This window comes from Hetaerina americana, unplaced genomic scaffold (assembly GCF_022747635.1).
Source record: "Hetaerina americana unplaced genomic scaffold, ioHetAmer1.1.p SCAF_40, whole genome shotgun sequence".
Classification (NCBI taxonomy): domain Eukaryota; kingdom Metazoa; phylum Arthropoda; class Insecta; order Odonata; family Calopterygidae; genus Hetaerina; species Hetaerina americana.
In genome coordinates, this window is record NW_027286986.1 from 3,680,569 (window position 1) to 3,699,328 (window position 18,760).

The 18,760-nt window shown below is 44.4% G+C and overlaps 1 protein-coding gene across 1 annotated transcript in view; it reads right to left on the reverse strand.

The window, feature by feature from the left end:
* The window catches only part of Galphas (G protein alpha s subunit), a 201,858-nt gene that overhangs the window by 37,759 nt on the left and 145,339 nt on the right, over positions 1 to 18,760 (reverse strand). The window contains exon 4 of the mRNA XM_071591038.1: positions 11,383 to 11,505. Within this exon, the coding sequence (XP_071447139.1) occupies positions 11,383 to 11,505 (123 nt within the window). The remainder of the gene's footprint in view (positions 1 to 11,382; positions 11,506 to 18,760) is intronic.

The following is an 18,760-nucleotide window of genomic DNA, read 5'->3' on the forward strand; positions in this document are numbered from 1 at the left end:
AAAGAGAGAGAGAGAGAGAGTGAGTGAGTGCAAGAGAGAAGAGGGAGGGAAGGAGAGGTCAACGGCCGGCCAATTGCCGCCGCTCCATCCTCTCTCACGACCCCCCAACCCAACCCAACCCTCCCCCCCATTCACCAGCATCCCCCATTGAAGAGCCGAGAGGAGGGAGAGAGAAGATTCCTCCCGACCATCATAAACACCTCGGCCCCCCCCCCCTTCAAACATCCACGACCGACCCGAACGTGAGCTCGCACCCACGGCGGACAATGTCTCGTCAAATTTTATCACCCTCACGCGACACACCCTCAGCAGCATGTTAAACACCTCACTCGAGCGGCCCATAACATGTGTGTCTGCACAACGGGTTTGTACCTAGGCCATAAAACATATCGATCTTCGCAAAATCTTCGGTTTATTAGGATTATGTATCCTAGGCATTCTTAGGTACCCGTAGGTATCTATGCTATCTACGTTTATTTTTTCAATATTACAAAATATTTCAGGGGTAGGCACCTAGAGCAAAAAATAAGTGCCGGTTCCCGGATGCCATTTCACTGGATACGAATTCTAGCTACCGGTAGCCAAGCCGAGATTCCTCGGTATTTCTCCGTCCCCAAGAACGAGGATTGGATAAAGGTTCGAGATCCCCTTAGTTCACGAAGACAGCGGGCAAGACTGACTTTAATGAATGTACGGGACACCCGAGTTTTCTTGCTACAACGAGGGAATTATTAACGCACCAACTTGCAATGGTACATTCGACAGTCGTAAAAATGAAATAAGAGACAAAGGCACCGTCGGAGGCAGATTTAAGTATTCCTTCACGCGACACACAAACGGAACAACATCGAACCCAAGTCCCCGAGTCTATTCATTTAAAGGCTAAAATGTAACGACCTATTTAATTATTGCATAACGTACATGAGGCATTTATGTGGTTAGGTGTACAATATTTTTACATAGGAGCTAATAAACATTCAAATGCATGCATGGACTAATAATTGTGCTTTTATGGCTGGTGCCCTTCCACACCCCCCGCCACACGCCCTCGTGGGGTCTTGCGGGATATAGTGTTATGTCGGTCACATGGGAACATTATGAGAAGAATTAGGTTAGCAAAAAGGCATTTCCAAGAAGGAGGAAACGGTGGACGGGTACACACGCAGTCAAGACTTAGTGTGTGATGTGATATTGTGTAGATGTTGAATTGCCGATGCAATACTGATTGATGTACTTTCAATTCCCGTTCCGGACCCTTCCAGAGCAGCTGGCTGACTCGTGAGTCAGCCAGGGACTACCTAAGGAATATAGTGCTAAATTGGCGTGAAGATACAGAATATTTTAGCATAAGACTTCATTAACTTGGATACCTTTCATTTATTTCGGTCCCTCCGGGCAGTCGTCCAACATATGTTTATACGTATATATATATATATATATATATATATATATATATATATATATATATATATATATACGTATAGTATATATATATATATATATATCTATATATATATATATACGTATAGTATATATATATATATATATCTATATATACGTATAGTATACGTATATATCGTACGTATATATATCGTATCGTATGTATCGTATATACGTACGTATATATATACGTATATACGTATATATCTATAATACGTATAGTATATCTATATATACGTATAGTATACGTATAGTATATATGTATGAGGAAAACGGAAAGGAACACATAACGGACGAACACAGGAGAGGTGGGGAAGGCGGAATCGAACGGATCACATGAGTAAAAATATTTATCCCGGTCAAGGAAATTTTCCTACGTGTGTTACTATCCGTTTTCCTTATATCTATTTCCATGCGAAAGAATAAGAAAGAATATTTGTTCGCCGAATGGCGGGATTTCGTGTTTGAAAAAAATTAAATAAATAAATAAATAAATATATATATATATATGTATATATATATATATATATATATACATATATATATGTGGGTCGCGGTTGTCCAGGGGGTAGAGCGTTGGATTACTGACCGGAGGGTCCCGGGTTCGATTCCCGGGCAAGGCACTCTGGGCACCTGCAGCTCCACCCAAGCAGCGTGATTTTTCCGGTACCAGGTCTTCCCGGGAAAACCATAACCGGCACAGGGAAAGGAACTGGCCCCCCTACCCTGATGTGTGAATTTCACACGCCGTACAGGGCTTAGTACTGGGTGAACTCTACCATCACCTACCAAACCGACCTTCGGGTTGATTACTGTGTTTATGGTTTATATAATATAATATATATATATATATATATATATATATATATAATATTATATATATATATAAACTGTTTTTACCTACAGACCAAAGGCACAGCGATGGGAACGAGGATAGTACCATCATACGCCAATCTCTTCATGGGCCATCTCGAAAAGACTTTCCTATCACAGCAACCCTGCCAACCTCTTTTCTGGGTCCGCTGCATAGACGACATTTTTATTCTCTGGACACATAGCTCTGAGCCTCTCAATAATTTCTTATCCGCCTTAAATTCATCTTCCACTGTTAAATTCACCTCTTCCAGACTCCACCATCACCTTTCTTGACACAGACACCCTAGCGGTGGCTAGCAGAATACCATGTAGGCATATACGAGCTAAACACATCAATTAATATTCAGTGTGTATACAAGCAGATAGAGATCTAAAACTTTGCCAACCATGATGAAAATGACACGAGCGGTAGAACGAGGGATTTCTTTCTTTGTACGCGCATGTAATCTTGGCAGAAACATGTGTATACGGGAGATATCAAGAGGCATAGGGATGCCTGAAGAAAGGTGAACGTTGCATAAGCGAGGGAGAATGAGGAAAAGTACGGAAATATTCATCAGCGTGAGGAATGCGAAACACAAGCTGCACCGAAAGTGGTTTACAGTAATGCAAGCAGGTGCACTGTTTGGAAGGGTATCGGAGGTAAATTCTTCATCGCCCTCTGTTCAATGCACCACTAACAACAATTTCCGTCTCGCGCTCGTTTGGGATGCATTGAAGCCGTCGCCACAGACCTTCACAGTGTAAATGGACAATACACGCGCTGTGCGAAACAGTTTAAGTCTGGGGGCATTCGACAACCTAAAATACTGAACTTCAATGCGATGAAAACAAGAATAAATACAAAGCAACTTCGGTATATGCCAGAACAGTTTACACTACCCGCCGTACGCCCTTGTGGCGTCCAGTGTTCACGTGAAAGACGGAAATATCACCTTAGTGCGAAAATCGTCCCCCTTGACTTCCGGTACGATGGGCTACCGAGGGCGTCCCTTCACATCGTCAATTAAAGCTCTCAAAATAAGCAATACGTACGTCCCGAAGATTAACCATCCAATGCCATGAAGTACGTAATTGCAGTCATTGCAGTCGTCCTCGCTACGCCCCATTCCACGGGGTTGAGGCCAAAGTTTAAACACACAAGTGCCTTGGACGAATTCACATACTGCTGAGGTAATTTAAATTAAACATGGCTTGGGATGATGACGAGTCGTTAAGGTTTTACTAACTTAGGTCGGACATCGAGGGATCCGAGTTCGAATCCAGGTTTTTGGCGATCGATTTCTCAGTGAAGTTCTCGACATATAAGGATCCTTCTCCCGCTTAATTTCGATTGATGACATCGTTGCTTTTCGAATAAACGGACACACCGTTCCATTGGTGATACGGCCATAACAGCGACAGCGGAAAGCTAGCGCATCTCTGCGGGAGTGAGGTGTCCCGTTTCCTAAGGATACACGTCGATTTACGAGTCTTAAAATTCCAGACAGAACTTTCAAACTCCAACACTGTGTAATGCAAGTAACGAGTGTTGCACGCCACAGATCAGCGGACTCTTACTACATCCGCAAACTACAAGGACTTGTAAAATGACTCGTAGCTTTGAGAGACGAACCCCGGACTAGTCGGTGATTCTATCGGGGCTCACCCCACCTCCCCTCTCCTCGTCCGACTCAAAACAGAAGACCAGCGATACGGCGCATGGACGACGCGGGGGAGATGCACGAGGCGAGGCGTGCGCGGAGACGTGACTCACGCGGCGCCGGTCGGGTGGCGCTTTTTTACCTCACCGCGGCCGAGTTTTGCTTAATGTCGCAATTAAAAGAATGGTGGGGTTGGGGGAGGAAGGAATTACGACCTCCTATCACCCCCCCATCGTCCCTTCCGCGCGGCATCCGTCAACAGCGACGACGCACGGGCGATAAGAGAAAGAGAGAGCGCGACAATTGGGAATGACGCACGTGGTGGGAGGGAAGAGTGGGGGGGGGGAGGCAAATGAGAGGATGAAAGAGGCGAGTCAACAGGGAAAGACGTCTGTCTCCTGGGGAACCACGAAAGTGACTGCCGCGAAGAATAGTTTCCGTCATTTTTTTAGTGGGAACAAGGACCCTGTTAAGGTATTCCCGGCATCTAATATGTCACTTTGATTATTTAATGAATGGAAATTTATAATTGGAAAATACAACGCTCCTCGCAGTAGTGGTTAGAGTCCACTATTATTTCGTATTTTTCTGTACCCTGCAAACCACCTCTAGGGTGTGTGGCAGCGGGTGAATACACACCAGAATAATTTTGACCCGAATATGACCCTGCCGCAGTCGGACAATGTTATCATGATCCCCTATCGTTCGTGGACAAAATGACATCTTGAATCTATCTGTTCTACACTTGATCTCTCTAATTTTATTTAGATGATGTCACCCGTCGTAGTACGATGGGGGTAATACTACATTTTCAGCATCACTCCTCAAAAGACGTCCTATCATATTTATGCAAGAGATTTAATCTGTAATTTAACATTCTCTCCGTGAATGATTCCCATCCCACCTCCTCTACGCCGCACACGCGATCCAAATCGGCAATCAATCTAAGTATGTGAGGATTCCATCCGTATACTAGCAGCATATTCAAAAGGAGGCCTAGCCATCGAAAGATAACAGTTCTCTTTGACCTTTTCATCACATTTACCCAGTACTCTTCTAATTTTTCGTTAGCTTGTCCACATATTCCCCGTATGCATTTCACCCAGGAGAGATCGTGAGTGGGGGAACCGCTAGGGATTTGATCGAGAGTACACATTCCATTTCGATGTTCCCGGTCCAGCAGATACTATCTTCCTTTGGTATTCGTCCACGAAATGGAACTTATTTGATAAGATGCTTCTATTTCTTGCGGCAGATGCATCGCGGAACATCCGAAAAGGGAATATGAAGTCGGGGCAGAGGAAATAACAACCGCGAAATGCCCTCACGCATTGCGGCGTATTTGACCTTACATGTGCCTGTACTGTTTTACAAATCAAAATGGCCCAAAACTGCGGAAAATTTTACGACACCAATACATCCACGGCAAAGAAATGAAGTCTACGCATGATATTATGAGAAGGGGACACTGCAACACCGTTCCCACCCAATCACCAAGCAGGTGGGAGAATAACCAACTCGCCATCCTTTAGTTTAATGATTGTATTACCGAGATGCACCAATCATCCTATCCGCTCGACATACACTTTAGGCATAGCGGGGCCGATACAACGACGCCATCACAGATGTCAATAAATTCAGAGCGTAGGGGAAGAGGCTTACGGGGTTAATTTTTACGGGGGTAAAAATTTACATTATAGTTTATAACAACTACTGGTCCTTCCCGGTCAAAATTCAACTTCCACGTCAGAGTGACCAATACTCAAAACATAAACAACCCACGACATCTATATATTTTTTCCACAAACCCCCCTACATTTTTTCCGCCCACGAAATACAGTAAAATTAACATATTTTATTTTAACATGACGGACACGAAAACATGGAAACATCATGAACGAGAGACAAATATTCAATGGTACAAATTGCTCTTTGTACGCCCCAAGGATTTTAAGTGCAATGCAGGATAAACAGCACCATATCCAAAATTTCATGACGAAAGTTATTGGTGTCAACACAATTGAAATCCTTATGAATGTAAAGTGTGTGTGCGGTGTTCGAGAATGATTTGTTGCAGTGGATGGCCGTCGGAGTATTCAAATTCGTGTTAGATGGGTCTTGGAAATATAACAGAGCCCCAAAGGGCCATCCAGATCAAACTTGTAAGATAATTAAAAGAAAGCTTCGATTAAATACGTGGGTGAGTAAATAAATAAGTCGCAAATAATAATCAAAGTAAATACCTGAAATTAATTTTAGTTTTCTACATATTCACCCCGTACATTCAGAGACAACTATCCCATCTCTTTACATGTCCTTCGCATGCGAACCGGCAGCAAAGAATTCTTTCATTTGCTGTCGCAGCCAAGTATTGGAGTAACCTATTGGACTATGGGGGCGTCATCATTTTCAAAACGCCGGCCACCCAAATGATTCTTTCTTGGGGGCCCGAACAGATGAAGATCACTAAGTGGACTGAGTCGGGAGACTACATTCACGGTGGATGTTCCAAACGTCCCCAGCGAAATGTTCGCAACAGCTCCTGCGTTCGTCTCGCCGTCGTTTGCGACACATTAATCGACTTATCCTCGTCACAAACTACCCGATGCACCCGATCTTTCCCGGGGAAGTTTCCACAAACCTGCGGGTCCAACGCAAAATCTATCGCCAAAATCCATCTTTGGTTTTGTCAAAAGTTCCCCGTTCTACCGATGCGTATTAATTGGAGTTTCAAAAACTTTGGAAGAGTTTGAATTGGTGGTTTTCGGTATTCTTAACCCTCAGTAGACCAACAAGGCAGCACTGCAACAAATATTTATTTCCCCTTTGGGATGATGGCGCGCGTCCGCTCCTCTGCGGCGACTGGTCACACGCCCACCCTCCCACTCCCTCCCGAGAACTCGCTCCTCATCGCCATCCGAGAGTTTCGAAATTAAAAAAAATCTGTGTGGGGCTCCGTCCGGAAGGCATTCATTGCGTGGGGCGGGGGTTTATTTTGCACCCCCTCCCGTTCTATCCAGAGAGGCAGGAAAAAACGAATGGGGAAAAACGACAGGAGGTGGAGAGTTGGGGAGGAAATTAAAAAAAGAGTCGCGTCGCACGCGTCGGAATGCGTGCGTCCGTCCGTCTCTCCCCCTTCCTCCCACGCAAACGACTCCATACCTTCTCCCTCTCTCTCTCTCTCTATCTGCGTGCGTGCATGTGTGTGTTTTAGTGCATTGCACAAAAGAGAGCACGACGCGGCAACACTGTGGCAAATGACATTTCGGCAACAGAAGTCGAGAGTCTGGATTTTGGAAGGGGGAGGGGGATGTGGTGGTGGGAACGCAGGAAGTAGAAGGGGTTGAAGGAATGTGTGTGTGTGTGGGTGGGTGGGGGCTTATTCGATCCCTTTTCGGATGCAGCCGAAGGCGGGCAGAGGGTTTTCGGGGCAGTGGGTGGAGAGAGGTGGGCGGGTGGGGGAGCGTTGGAATTGGGGCAGGATGGGGAACAAAGGGCGGGGCGGGGAGGGTGGAAATGCCGACCGAATGCCCACACGACGTCGTCGGAAATGAAATCCTCGAGGTGTCGCAGCCATTCCCGCAATTAATTTGATAGAATTCGTGAGGCGACTCTCTGCCCGGCCATCCACGACGCCCTTATCTTAAGCAACGTCCCCGGGGTTGGGACGGGCAAAGAAAAAAAAAGAAAAAAAGAAAAAACAAACAGCTGTTCGTAACACAGTCAACACAATGATTAAACAAACAGGCAACTTTTCGAAATTCATACTAATTATAAGGCACAGGGGAAACTGCTTGTCGTTAATTGAAAGGAATACGGGTTACTTTGTTTATCCACCAACATTTTTATTTTAACGCAACCCGATGATTAAGATCTTCTACGAAACTTAAGGAGTTCGTGTTGAGTCAAACAAAAATGAATTCGGAAAAATGAGAGTTTCGCTTTTTCACTTGAAAATGAAAGCATGTCATATAGTCACAGGATACAGTTACCCCTTTTTAGTTACAGTCGAGTTAAAATGAAAAAAAATCGCAGATGCAACAAAATTCAATTCTTATGAAATCGATTGGTCACAAGCAAAATATATCTCCATTACGTTCGCTGCCTGACTGCCGCCAGCTTGCCTTCAATGTCACAAGATTGTAATTAACTTTCGCGACGGACTGCACACTTTGCGCTAGAGATTCATAGAGGCAGGCGCTTAAAAAGCTCGAATAACGTTGCTCCCATAAATGGTGTACCCGGTGTAATAGCCAGAGAGTGAGTGCCTCGTGCTTATGGTCGAATTTAAGCGTTCAGCATCGAAATGAACGACCGGGTAGAGAGAGAGAGACACGAGAAACGCTCAAGACCTATCTTATACTGATAGTTAGCAGGGAGGCTTAAACGTCCGTTGTTAGCGGCTTGGGTATGTTGCCACTTGCACACCCCCCAAAGAATGCGAGTTACATCTGAACGCTTTTCTCAGGGACACCAGAGGGAGCCAAGAAAAAAGGCGAGGCAAACGATTTGATCTCTCGGCGCCCACCTTTAAGAAGAGTGAGTGTTGCTTGGAGGCGAATGAAGAGACCGCAGGTTCACTCAAGCTCCTCACGAAATCTATTGCAGAGAAAATAAGATGCCAAGAAGAAAGTCTTCCACCTCTAGCCTAATAATCGCCAATAATCTCATCACTCGGGAGACGGCAATATTATTATCTTCCTGATTGTTTTAAATGCACTCGACAGTTAAATTTCTCAATCCTTAAATTTCAAAAGACTTGGAATGTCCAGCTTGTTGCAATAAATCTGGAAGAAAATCGATACACAAGGTCTGTCCCAAAAATTAGCAGAATGCATCTGGGAAAAAATACATAGCAGATCAAAGTACAAATTGCTAAAATTCTTCATAAGAGCACCTTTACGTATCGACACAAACCAATGCCAGTGCCTACGCCATTTGCGGCATACTTCTTGTAAGGCATCAACAGGCCCCTATCCAGGCACCCAGTCATGGCCTCTTCGACATAATCCAGTGGCCAAAATGGTACTAAAAGGGTTTATACCTGGGTCGTACTCTCCTAAGGCCTACGTCTCGTCACCAGTAACCACCTATTCTAAAAAATTCCGGTTACTATCACCGTGATCCAAAAGGTCCAAGGCAAGAATGTCACACAAGTAGTCTTCCGACAGCACTTTGGAGACCATTTTGGCATTTCATTCTCATGGCTAAATCTTCTGTAAGAATTCAATTCACTGTGGTTTTATGAATTTTGCGTTCTTCTGCTGACATCCTGACCCTTGGGGGTAAATCAGAATTGAGCGTGTGTCTCACCTTTTGCACGTGTTCATCGCACTGCGTTGCCGATGGACGTCCTCGGGGCATTCCTCATCGCCAACCTCCTCTCTACCCTCCCACAACATCCTGTGCAAGCACTAAATCATCACTTGGGACATTTCTCCACCCAATTTCCAGAGTTTAACACAAATTGTACCGCACATCATAGCCCCATGGAAATTGGCGTCGCGAATTTGTGGCGCGACCCTCGAACAGGAGGTCATTACAATTCAGTCTAGCAGCAATCCGCAGACTGTAACGGCCCGCGGACAACTGACAATGGATGGGTCGCTTTCCCAGGATCTCCCATTACCTTTCCCCCCACAAATCACCCCATCCCAGCCATCTGCATTGGTGGCAAAAAATCATTCCACTTATCACGGGGACAGACCCTGAATTTAATCCATGCAATTTTCCCATCACTGAAGTCAAAAAACGAACCTCCGAACGATTCAAAGATTTAATAATATTCTCTTTTAACTGGAAGTTCTGCTGGACGCAAGAAGTGACTTTTCTCGACTGAGAAAATTGAAATTATACAGTGAGATGCTAGTGTCAGTGAAAACAAATGAGGAAGAAGCAGTCGTGACCTTGAGAAATTTTCTGATTTTCAAGACTAGAAAAGGAATTGGTTTTCAAATGATCAACATAATGGAGAGTTGCATCTGCGGACTTTTTCCTTGGAAGGGATGGTGGATTGGCTAAATCGAGTTTTCATCTTTTCGTCTGTTTTTTTGTTAAAGTCACTTGAACCATTAAGTTGTTTAAAAATGTTTGGTAAATAACTCAGGCGAATGATGAGTTCTGTGTAATTGGTCGACATTTAGTTAAGAAAATTGTCATTTGCAGGGAACGCCGAGTTAGTCTGGTATTACAGACAGACTCATAATTTTTATAATTATAATAAATGAAAAATATGGCTCTAACTGAAATACCTGTACAACTGTGTATCTAATCACAGTAATGAATCTGGGAGCTGGTTCCATAGGCGAGTGTAGAGAGTTCACCTATTACGCAGACCAACAGCGCGCGCTGCACTGCGTGAAATACACCCATCAGGGTATTACAGAGGGGGAGGGGGTTCACCATGCTATTTACCAGGAAGATCTAATCACACAGCTTCACATGCTTTTGTTGTACTTCATTACTCTGCCACACACAAGCGCTTCATATATAACGCGCGCGCGTACAACCTCGGTCATCAATCGTCGAGGTTAAGGGACGCACGTCATTTTGACAGAGACCAACCTTCGCTAAACGAAACGTCGGACTACGAGTGACCAGGCTTGTGTCCGGCGAGGGAGCGCTGGGCGATCAGGCCTCTGACCCCCCACGGATGCGGGTGGGGTCAGCGACAGTTCAGTTATGCGCGCGCACCCTCAACCGGGAAAGGGTGGCGGTATACGTGTTTGCCAGGTTACTTGACGGTATAAAATTACGATACTATTTTTCCCATTATTTTGCTCATAGTTCCCCGCATTTACACCGTGCCATCTCCGTCACACCAATCCACATACCTCCTTCGAACTGTGCGGAAATGAAGATTGCGGATAAGCACAATTATTGAAATTTTTCTTAAGGTATCCCGCTATTCCGTAATTTCTCCTGATAAAAATGTTTTCCTCAAAATAAAAGCATTGAACTAGGCAGTAGGTAGCGCCCAACATGGAAATATAGTATACTCATGAGAAATAGTGCTACGTATAAGTGATACGAAATTATTGCAACGTATCTTCATCTCCGTACGTAAAAGACCCACTTTCGGCTTGCCTTTGATAACTCACTTCATCACACATTTTACATGAAGTTCCAGAGGGTAGTGTTGTATCTATGTTACCATCGTAGAGTACCGGGTTTCCCTCACTCCTTGTGTAAATGTCAGGGCGTGCAAGGGCCCCAGTAGGTGACGATGAGGCAGCAATGTCAATGGAATGCAACAGATAACACCTTTCTTGAACTTGAAATTAATATCCCGGCCCGAAGAGGCCTACTCCAGATTTTGATGGCCTTTAAATTCACGGGTGCAAACAATGAAATCGGGCCCTTTTCTTTAAGCAAGCAATAATAAACACATAAACAATCTTTGTCTCTTGGGCGCGACACTTACCGGGGGATAATCGAAGTCGTGTTGTGAAGCCACGTCCTGGATGTAGTCCACGCGACCCCGGTTATCCTGCGGCTTCTCCAGAGGTATGGGCGGCGCCAACGTGCTCATGGCCCCGGTGATGGTCTGCGATGGAGGAGAAGAGAACGAAAGGCATCAATTGAGTGCATCAAACTACGAGAGGGGAGGAGCATCCCTTCACCACCTTCAAACCGGTCAACTCCTGAGTAAAACCGCGGAAATGTATGGTTTGAAGGCAACGGGTGATGCAAACAGAGGGGAAAATTTTAAAGACTTGAATCCCGTACCACACGTAATAAAATATGAACAAAGTTTTTTTGACTGCGACAGTTATCGTTCACATGATGGCTTTCAAACGTGATCCCGTGATCGTTAAGAGTGATACAGAGACAATGGCAGGGATTTCCTGCTTCGGTCATTTGAGGGGTCTCTTTCTTGATCCCTGATCACGCACAGGACTCTTCTTTCCAGCCGATCATGCCACTCCTCGGCTTCACGGCGGTAAAGAGCCGCCATGGCACCACGAAACACCAGCAATCACTCGCATCTACACGACAGCCCGCGAGGGAGCGTGGCGGGGGCACCGGCCACACACGCACAAATATGAACCAATCACACCAATACGAAGGAAAGTTGCAATTTGTCTCTTACTTCTCTAAATGTTACCCTTTTTATTTTTGATTCGACATCATATGAGTACTGTTTTCATAAAAAAAACTCCTGGTATTATCCTTGGAGTGTCTTTTTAATGAAAAAATTTGGATTTCTGTGCCGTCATCTAACGGCAACACCAGGATCACTTCATCCTATCTGATCCGCACAAATTGACGCATACTTTAAAAATTATTTAAAATGTTGCTCCTGTATCCAATGATTACTGCGGCACTAGCTAAAAGCAATCTTTGGAGCTTGAAATACCACAATTAGTCACTGCTCAACGCCAAGAGAGAGACAAAACAGTTAAACAAGGACTAGAAATGATACGGGTAGGGACTAGCGAAATGATCGTGCAAGGGGAAAAAAAGGCACCTGGAGCTATCATTTCCCCATCGCCCTGATCAGCTACAACTTCAGTGATCCGTGGACTTGAAGCACGACCGGGCGACCCGGGCTTTAATACAACATTTACAACAACATCTGCGTTAGGTAAAAATTATAAAAATTGCCGTGCCATGACACATAATTTTTAGGTCGTGGATAATACGCAGCTAAAATAATACACCGTCAGGTAATCGACAGTTGTATGCAACCAATCCTGCTGCAGCAGCTCAATCCACATTATTGCGGAGGCAATGGTCACACGATATCACAGGTGAGCAAAGAAACATACTCGATTCAATAATACTTTTATAAAACCGAGATTTGTTAGGATTAGTCTGGTAAAGGCATATAAATAATTATCCGACTAACATTTGTATAAGAGTCCAAAAAGTTGAAATGAAGTCACCTAAAAAAGATTTGGTGACAACAAATGTTATAATTTCCTAATTACTGAGTGTTCAACACGAAGATAAAAATCCGAATCAATGCAATTGACCTCCGTATCAGGAACTAGGAGGAAGATTCATGAAATATTCATTGCAATGTGCAGGGCAAACGATAGGCTGAATGAAATAGCCGGGTTTAGCCCGTCTCGGGGGAAGAGATCATGAACGAACACTATAATCACGGGTAAATCACGGGTTTCGTAGAAATTTAAAATAATTAGATAATATCAAATTATACATTCCTCAAACTGCCTCAAAAACTATACGACCAAAACAGAAGGCAACACCGTGTCTGTCTACTGATGTTTACCACATATAGGTGCCAAAAGCACGGATATAAGACATAAACAGAAAAGCCAATGACTCTACAGGTGACAGATGAAAATCGAACGAATCAACGATTTAATAACAGAGACAAACATTCCTGCAATTTTCCACTTAATAATTAAGTGGAACCCTCCCCGGACTACAACCTTGACGTGGTGGAAGGGCTTGTGCGCTCCGATGACCCCTAGAGCTGTGCTGGCGGGAGTAATAATTATTGCTCCTGGTAGGGTCACCCATGCCAGATAGGTCGAAGGTTAGGAGCCAGACGAAAGGTAGTCCACGCAGCGTCTGTTCCTCAGTGAGGCGGCTGCATTGGCGTCCGACCCCAGTGGGGTGGCCAATAAGTGATGGTGTCACGTTAAAAACACTATTGAGGAAGGCAACGGGAAACCACCTCAATTATCATTCCCAAGATTAACATGATGGACAATGCACAGATATTGAGTCCTGGCAACTACGGGGCTCGGCCCAATCAGCCGTGTGTCGCGCCCGGCAGCGGGGGAGGCAAGGCTTCCGCGGTCGTCATCCCACAAAACCCTTGCAAGGGAAAACCAGCAGCAGCAGGACAGAAGACGCAGGAGAAAAAGACCACAGTAGTTAGAATAGGAACGTGGAATGTTAAGACAATGATGAGGACAGGGAAATTGGAGAATGTTAAGCGAGAGATGGAAAGGGGAAATATAGATATTTTAGGTCTATGCGAGGTGAGATGGAAAGATAGCGGGGATTACTGGAGTGATAATTATAGAATAATATACAGCAGCGGGGACGAGAGCCAACGAGGGGTTGCCATAGTATTAAATAAAGAGATAGGAAGAAACGTAGACATAGAGCGTCAACATAGAGCAGGTAACGGATAAAATACTACTAGTAGAGATAAAAGCAGAACCGACAAACTTGGTTATTATTCAGGTATACATGCCACCGAGCAACCATAAGGAACAAGAGGTCGATAGGATATACGATCAGTTAGAGGACATAATCTCGTGTGTTCCTGCAGGGAAACATTTGATAGTGATGGGGGATTGAATGCGACTGTAGGCGAAGGTAGAGCTGGTGACGAGGTCGGGGACTACGGTTTAGGCACGAGGAATGACCGCGGGGAGAAAGCAGTTGAGTTCTGCAGGAGACAGGGGTTAGTCATCACCAACACTTGGTTTAGACACCACAAAAGACGCAGGTATACATGGAAAATGCCAGGTGACTCAGAAAGGTATAAGCTAGATTATATCCTAGATAGACAAAGGTTTAGGAACAGTGTGATAAATTCGCACAGCTTCCCGGGAGCGGATGCGGACTCTGACCACAATTTAGTTGTTATGAAATGTAGCGTCCGTTTCAAAAAGATAAGGCAGGAGCGGTGAGTTAGAAAATGGAATATAGAAGCATTAAATGGTTTGAAAAGTAAGGAATACAAACAGGCGGTAGAGGAAATCATGGAGGATGGTAAAGAGCTAAGTACCTTAGAAGAAAAATGGGGAAGTATTAAGAAAGGATTGTCTAAAGCCGCACAAGACACTATTGGAACCGTTAACGCTAAAAGGACGAGGAAACCATGGATCACGGATGAGATGATTACAAAGAAGGGCGAACGCCGAAAATAGAAGAATGTATATACATAAATAGGAAAAATGAAGTACAAAGAATTAAACAATAAATTGAGGCGGGCAACAAATAAAGCAAAAGAAGTATGGTGGAAGACGCAGTGGAAGGATATGGAAAGTCTACAGAGGAAGGGTGAAATCGGTGCGCTGTACAGCAAAGTTAAATCTTTATCGGGAAGTAAGAAAGGGAGATCTATGCTAACAGTTAGAGATAAGGCGGTTAAGGTAATAGTTGACACAGGATAGATCCAAGAGAGATGGAAGGAGTACATAGAAGAACTATATAGTAAAGAGCTTAGACCGACAAAGTTGGACATAGAAAAGGAACATGACGTAGAGGAAGATAGCTTAGGGCCAGGCATTCTAGACAATGAGATAGAAAGGGCATTAAGGGAGATGAAACTAAATAAGGCCGTGGGGGTGAATAACATTCCTGCGGAACTTTTAAAATGCTTAGGAAAATGTGGGAGGAAGAGGCTACATGGGCTGATCCGTAGTATTTATGAGGAAGGAATCTGGCCGGAAGACTTTGTGAGATCAGTTTCAGTTCCCATCCCGAAAAAGGTAAAGGCTACATCATGTGAGGACTACAGGACAATAAGTTTGATATCCCACGCAGCTAAAGTTGTTCTCAGGATCATAAACAAAAGGATAGGGAGTAGGGCAAATGATAACTTAGCGGATGATCAGTTTGGGTTTAGGAAGGGGAGAGGTACGCGTGATGCCATTGCAGTAATGAGATTATTAATCGAGAGGAATGTAGAATACAACCAGGAGGTATTTGCCTGTTTCGTAGATTTCGAAAAAGCGTTTGATAGAGTGAATTGGGAAAAACTAATGAGAATATTGCAGAAAATAGGAATAGATTGGAGGGAAAGGAGGCTAATCCGCAACCTGTACATGTCTCAGACTGCTCAGGTGCGAGTGGGGAACGGGGAGTCCGGATGGGCAGTGTTAGGAAGAGGTGTAAGGCAGGGTTGCCCATTCTCACCGTTGCTCTTCAACCTGTATGCAGAGTAAATGATCAAAGAGGCATGGGAAGAACTGGAGGTAGGAATGAAAGTGGGTGGGCAATTCATAAAATCAGTTAGGTTTGCTGATGACCAAGCTTTAGTTTGTCAGTCAGCCAAGGGGTTCCAAGCATTGCTGAATGAAATGGAAATTCAGTGCGACAGGTATGGGATGAAAATTAATATTAATAAAACAAAGGTTATGCGATATTCTAGAAAGAAAAAGGCTAAGCTAAACATTAAAATAGGAGGGCAAAAACTAGAGCAGGTAGAACAGTTTACGTATCTCGGTAGTGTTTTGGACCAAAATGGTCAAAGTAGTATGGACGTTAGGATAAGAATTGCGCTAGGCAAAGAGGCTTTCACGAGGAGGGAGTTCATGACGGGGACGTTGAGTAAGGATGTTAAGAAAAGACTCGTAAAAACTTTTATATGGAGCGTAGCTATGTATGGCGCGGAAACGTGGTCATTGAAGCAGGAGGATAGACGTAGACTGGAGGCTTTTGTAATGTGGGTGTAAAGAAGAATGGAGAAGGTGAAATGGACATAGAAGAAAACAAACGAGGAAGTACTTGGTGTGGTGGGCGAAGAGAGGGGTTTGTTGGGAGCAATCCTATGGAGGCAGGAAAAGTGGCTGAAGGGGGTATTGACAGGCAGCGGGATGTTGAAGACTGTAATTGAGGGGAGAATGTTAGGCAAACGAGGAAAGGGAAGGAACAGGATAGGGATGTTGGACGGGATGAAGGGAGGAAGAAAGTACTCAGAGCTGAAGAGGGACCTGATGTAGAGTAGGATGTTTTGTTTTGCAAGGGGCCAGAAATTATTTAATTAGTAATTATGTCCATCCAAAAACCTACCTTAACCGGTAGATTACCTAATAATAATAATAAATTAAGGGGAAAATTGCGCGAGTTTCGTCTTTGTTATTATAATGAACATTTCCACCACATTACACCTGAATCTGTAACTTATAGTAGTAGTATTTAGGGGAGGGGAACGACTGCTGAGGTCATTTGCGCCATAGGGGATGGACAGAAAAGGATGAAGGGTGGAGAGAAACCCGGCGTCGGCATTAGCCTACTCTTAACGAAAGGCGCCAAGGGGTCCTCAGTTTAACGTCCCATCCGACGGACGGCGCACTCACTCCAAGTGCCCTCCACAAAGCACCTTAAGTAGGGATCGAGATACCACTGTAACTTATATGTCAACGATATGTTAACAAACAAAGGCCATGCGAAATAAAGGGGAAATTTCAGCGGACAAAACAGACATCCATCTAAGAGTAAGCCTCTCACTCACATTCTAATGTCAGCATGTTCAGGAAGATATTGCACGTGGGAAAATGATTAAATGAAGTTTAAAGTTATATTCTCCTTACAGGTGGGTAGAGAGGACACCAAGCCATGGAGTAATGACGGATGATGATAATTGATGGCCGAAGCATTCGGTCTCGCAATCTCCAGAGACATTTATTCAGAAAAGGCAAAAGGCAAGGCAGGCATGAGTCTTCACGACGGTGTAGTGTGGGTTTCTCGGAAACCCCCTCTATCGGTTAACTCTCCCAAGGAGTTCCCTCCAGCATACCAGACAATGTATGGTGATGTAGCGCGGGTTTCTCGGAAACCAAGACAAGACAAAGTCCGCTACCCAATTCCCTTGTTGCTACAATGTAGCTACTTTGAAGTCAACCCTCCCCCCGAAGTTGTGATACTTTTTAAAGCGAGATGATCCTGAAGCAGGGACCCATTCCTCACCCGATACCCATGTCTCTGAGTCCGTCGGTCGAGCCTCCGACCACACCAGAGACGTCCAGCCTTACCCCGCTCGCTCGTCCCTACTCCCCGGTGCCTGAACCCCATAGCTTGAACAGGGGTAAATAAAGACTCATAAACCAAATACTACTGTCTCATTCTGACAGTCCACCAATGATGTCGCGGCCGCCAACCACGCGACAACGGGGCCTTAATTACTCTTCTTCAACATTTTCGGTAAATTCTCCAAGAAATACAACTATTCAAATACCCTAGTTTCCTTAGGGCTAAGTTCGCGTTAATATACCAGACACCCATCACATTACATGAGTGGACTAAAAATCAGCGGAACAACATTTCACAAACATTTATTATTATCAAAATCAAATGACGTACATTCACAGTTCTTAGATGCGATGATTATTAATGTGAGCGGAACTCTAGTTTGGAATAGACCGAAGAACGGACACGTCCAGTAGATGACCCACCAGGCTCGAAAACAGAAAAAAACCAAAGAAGCTTGTATTTAAGTTGCTTGAAATACCCCAGGTGAGGACCATGGAAATGAAAACGGCCGAGGAAGAGAGATAGGACCACAACAGATGGTTACACAAAGAAAGAATTAGGAAAACATGGATGACGGGCGAGACGATTTGGAAAAGGGACAAGGTAGTGAAAGAATGCTGACAAGCATTGGAGAGGAATGCAAAGCGAATAAAAACACGGGAAAATAAACCAACTGGGCAAACGTTAAACAGGGATTTTATGAAATGGGACGCCAAGAAGGTGAAAGACATTCCGGTGAAAGAAAGGAAAATGATATCAACTATAAGAAACAAAAGAGAATATTAATGGAATCAAAGGAGATTCAACTAAAGTGAAAATAAGGCTTGGACGAGGTAAACAGTTTAAAAGGGGCCCATTAGCTAGGATTCATAAAGGTAACGTGACACGGAAGAGGATGGCTTAATTGCATGAACACTGGACGGCGAAACGGATGAAGCGCCTTGGGAAATGAAGGACGGCAAGGGAGTTGAATAAGGACGACACCCAGCAGGACTACTCGGGGGTCCAGAAAAGAACGGAAAGTTTATGGATTAATTTGATCCCCATAAATACTACTATCATAACGGCCTCCGTTGGGCGAACAGAAATCCAGGTTTCGGGTATGACAACAACAA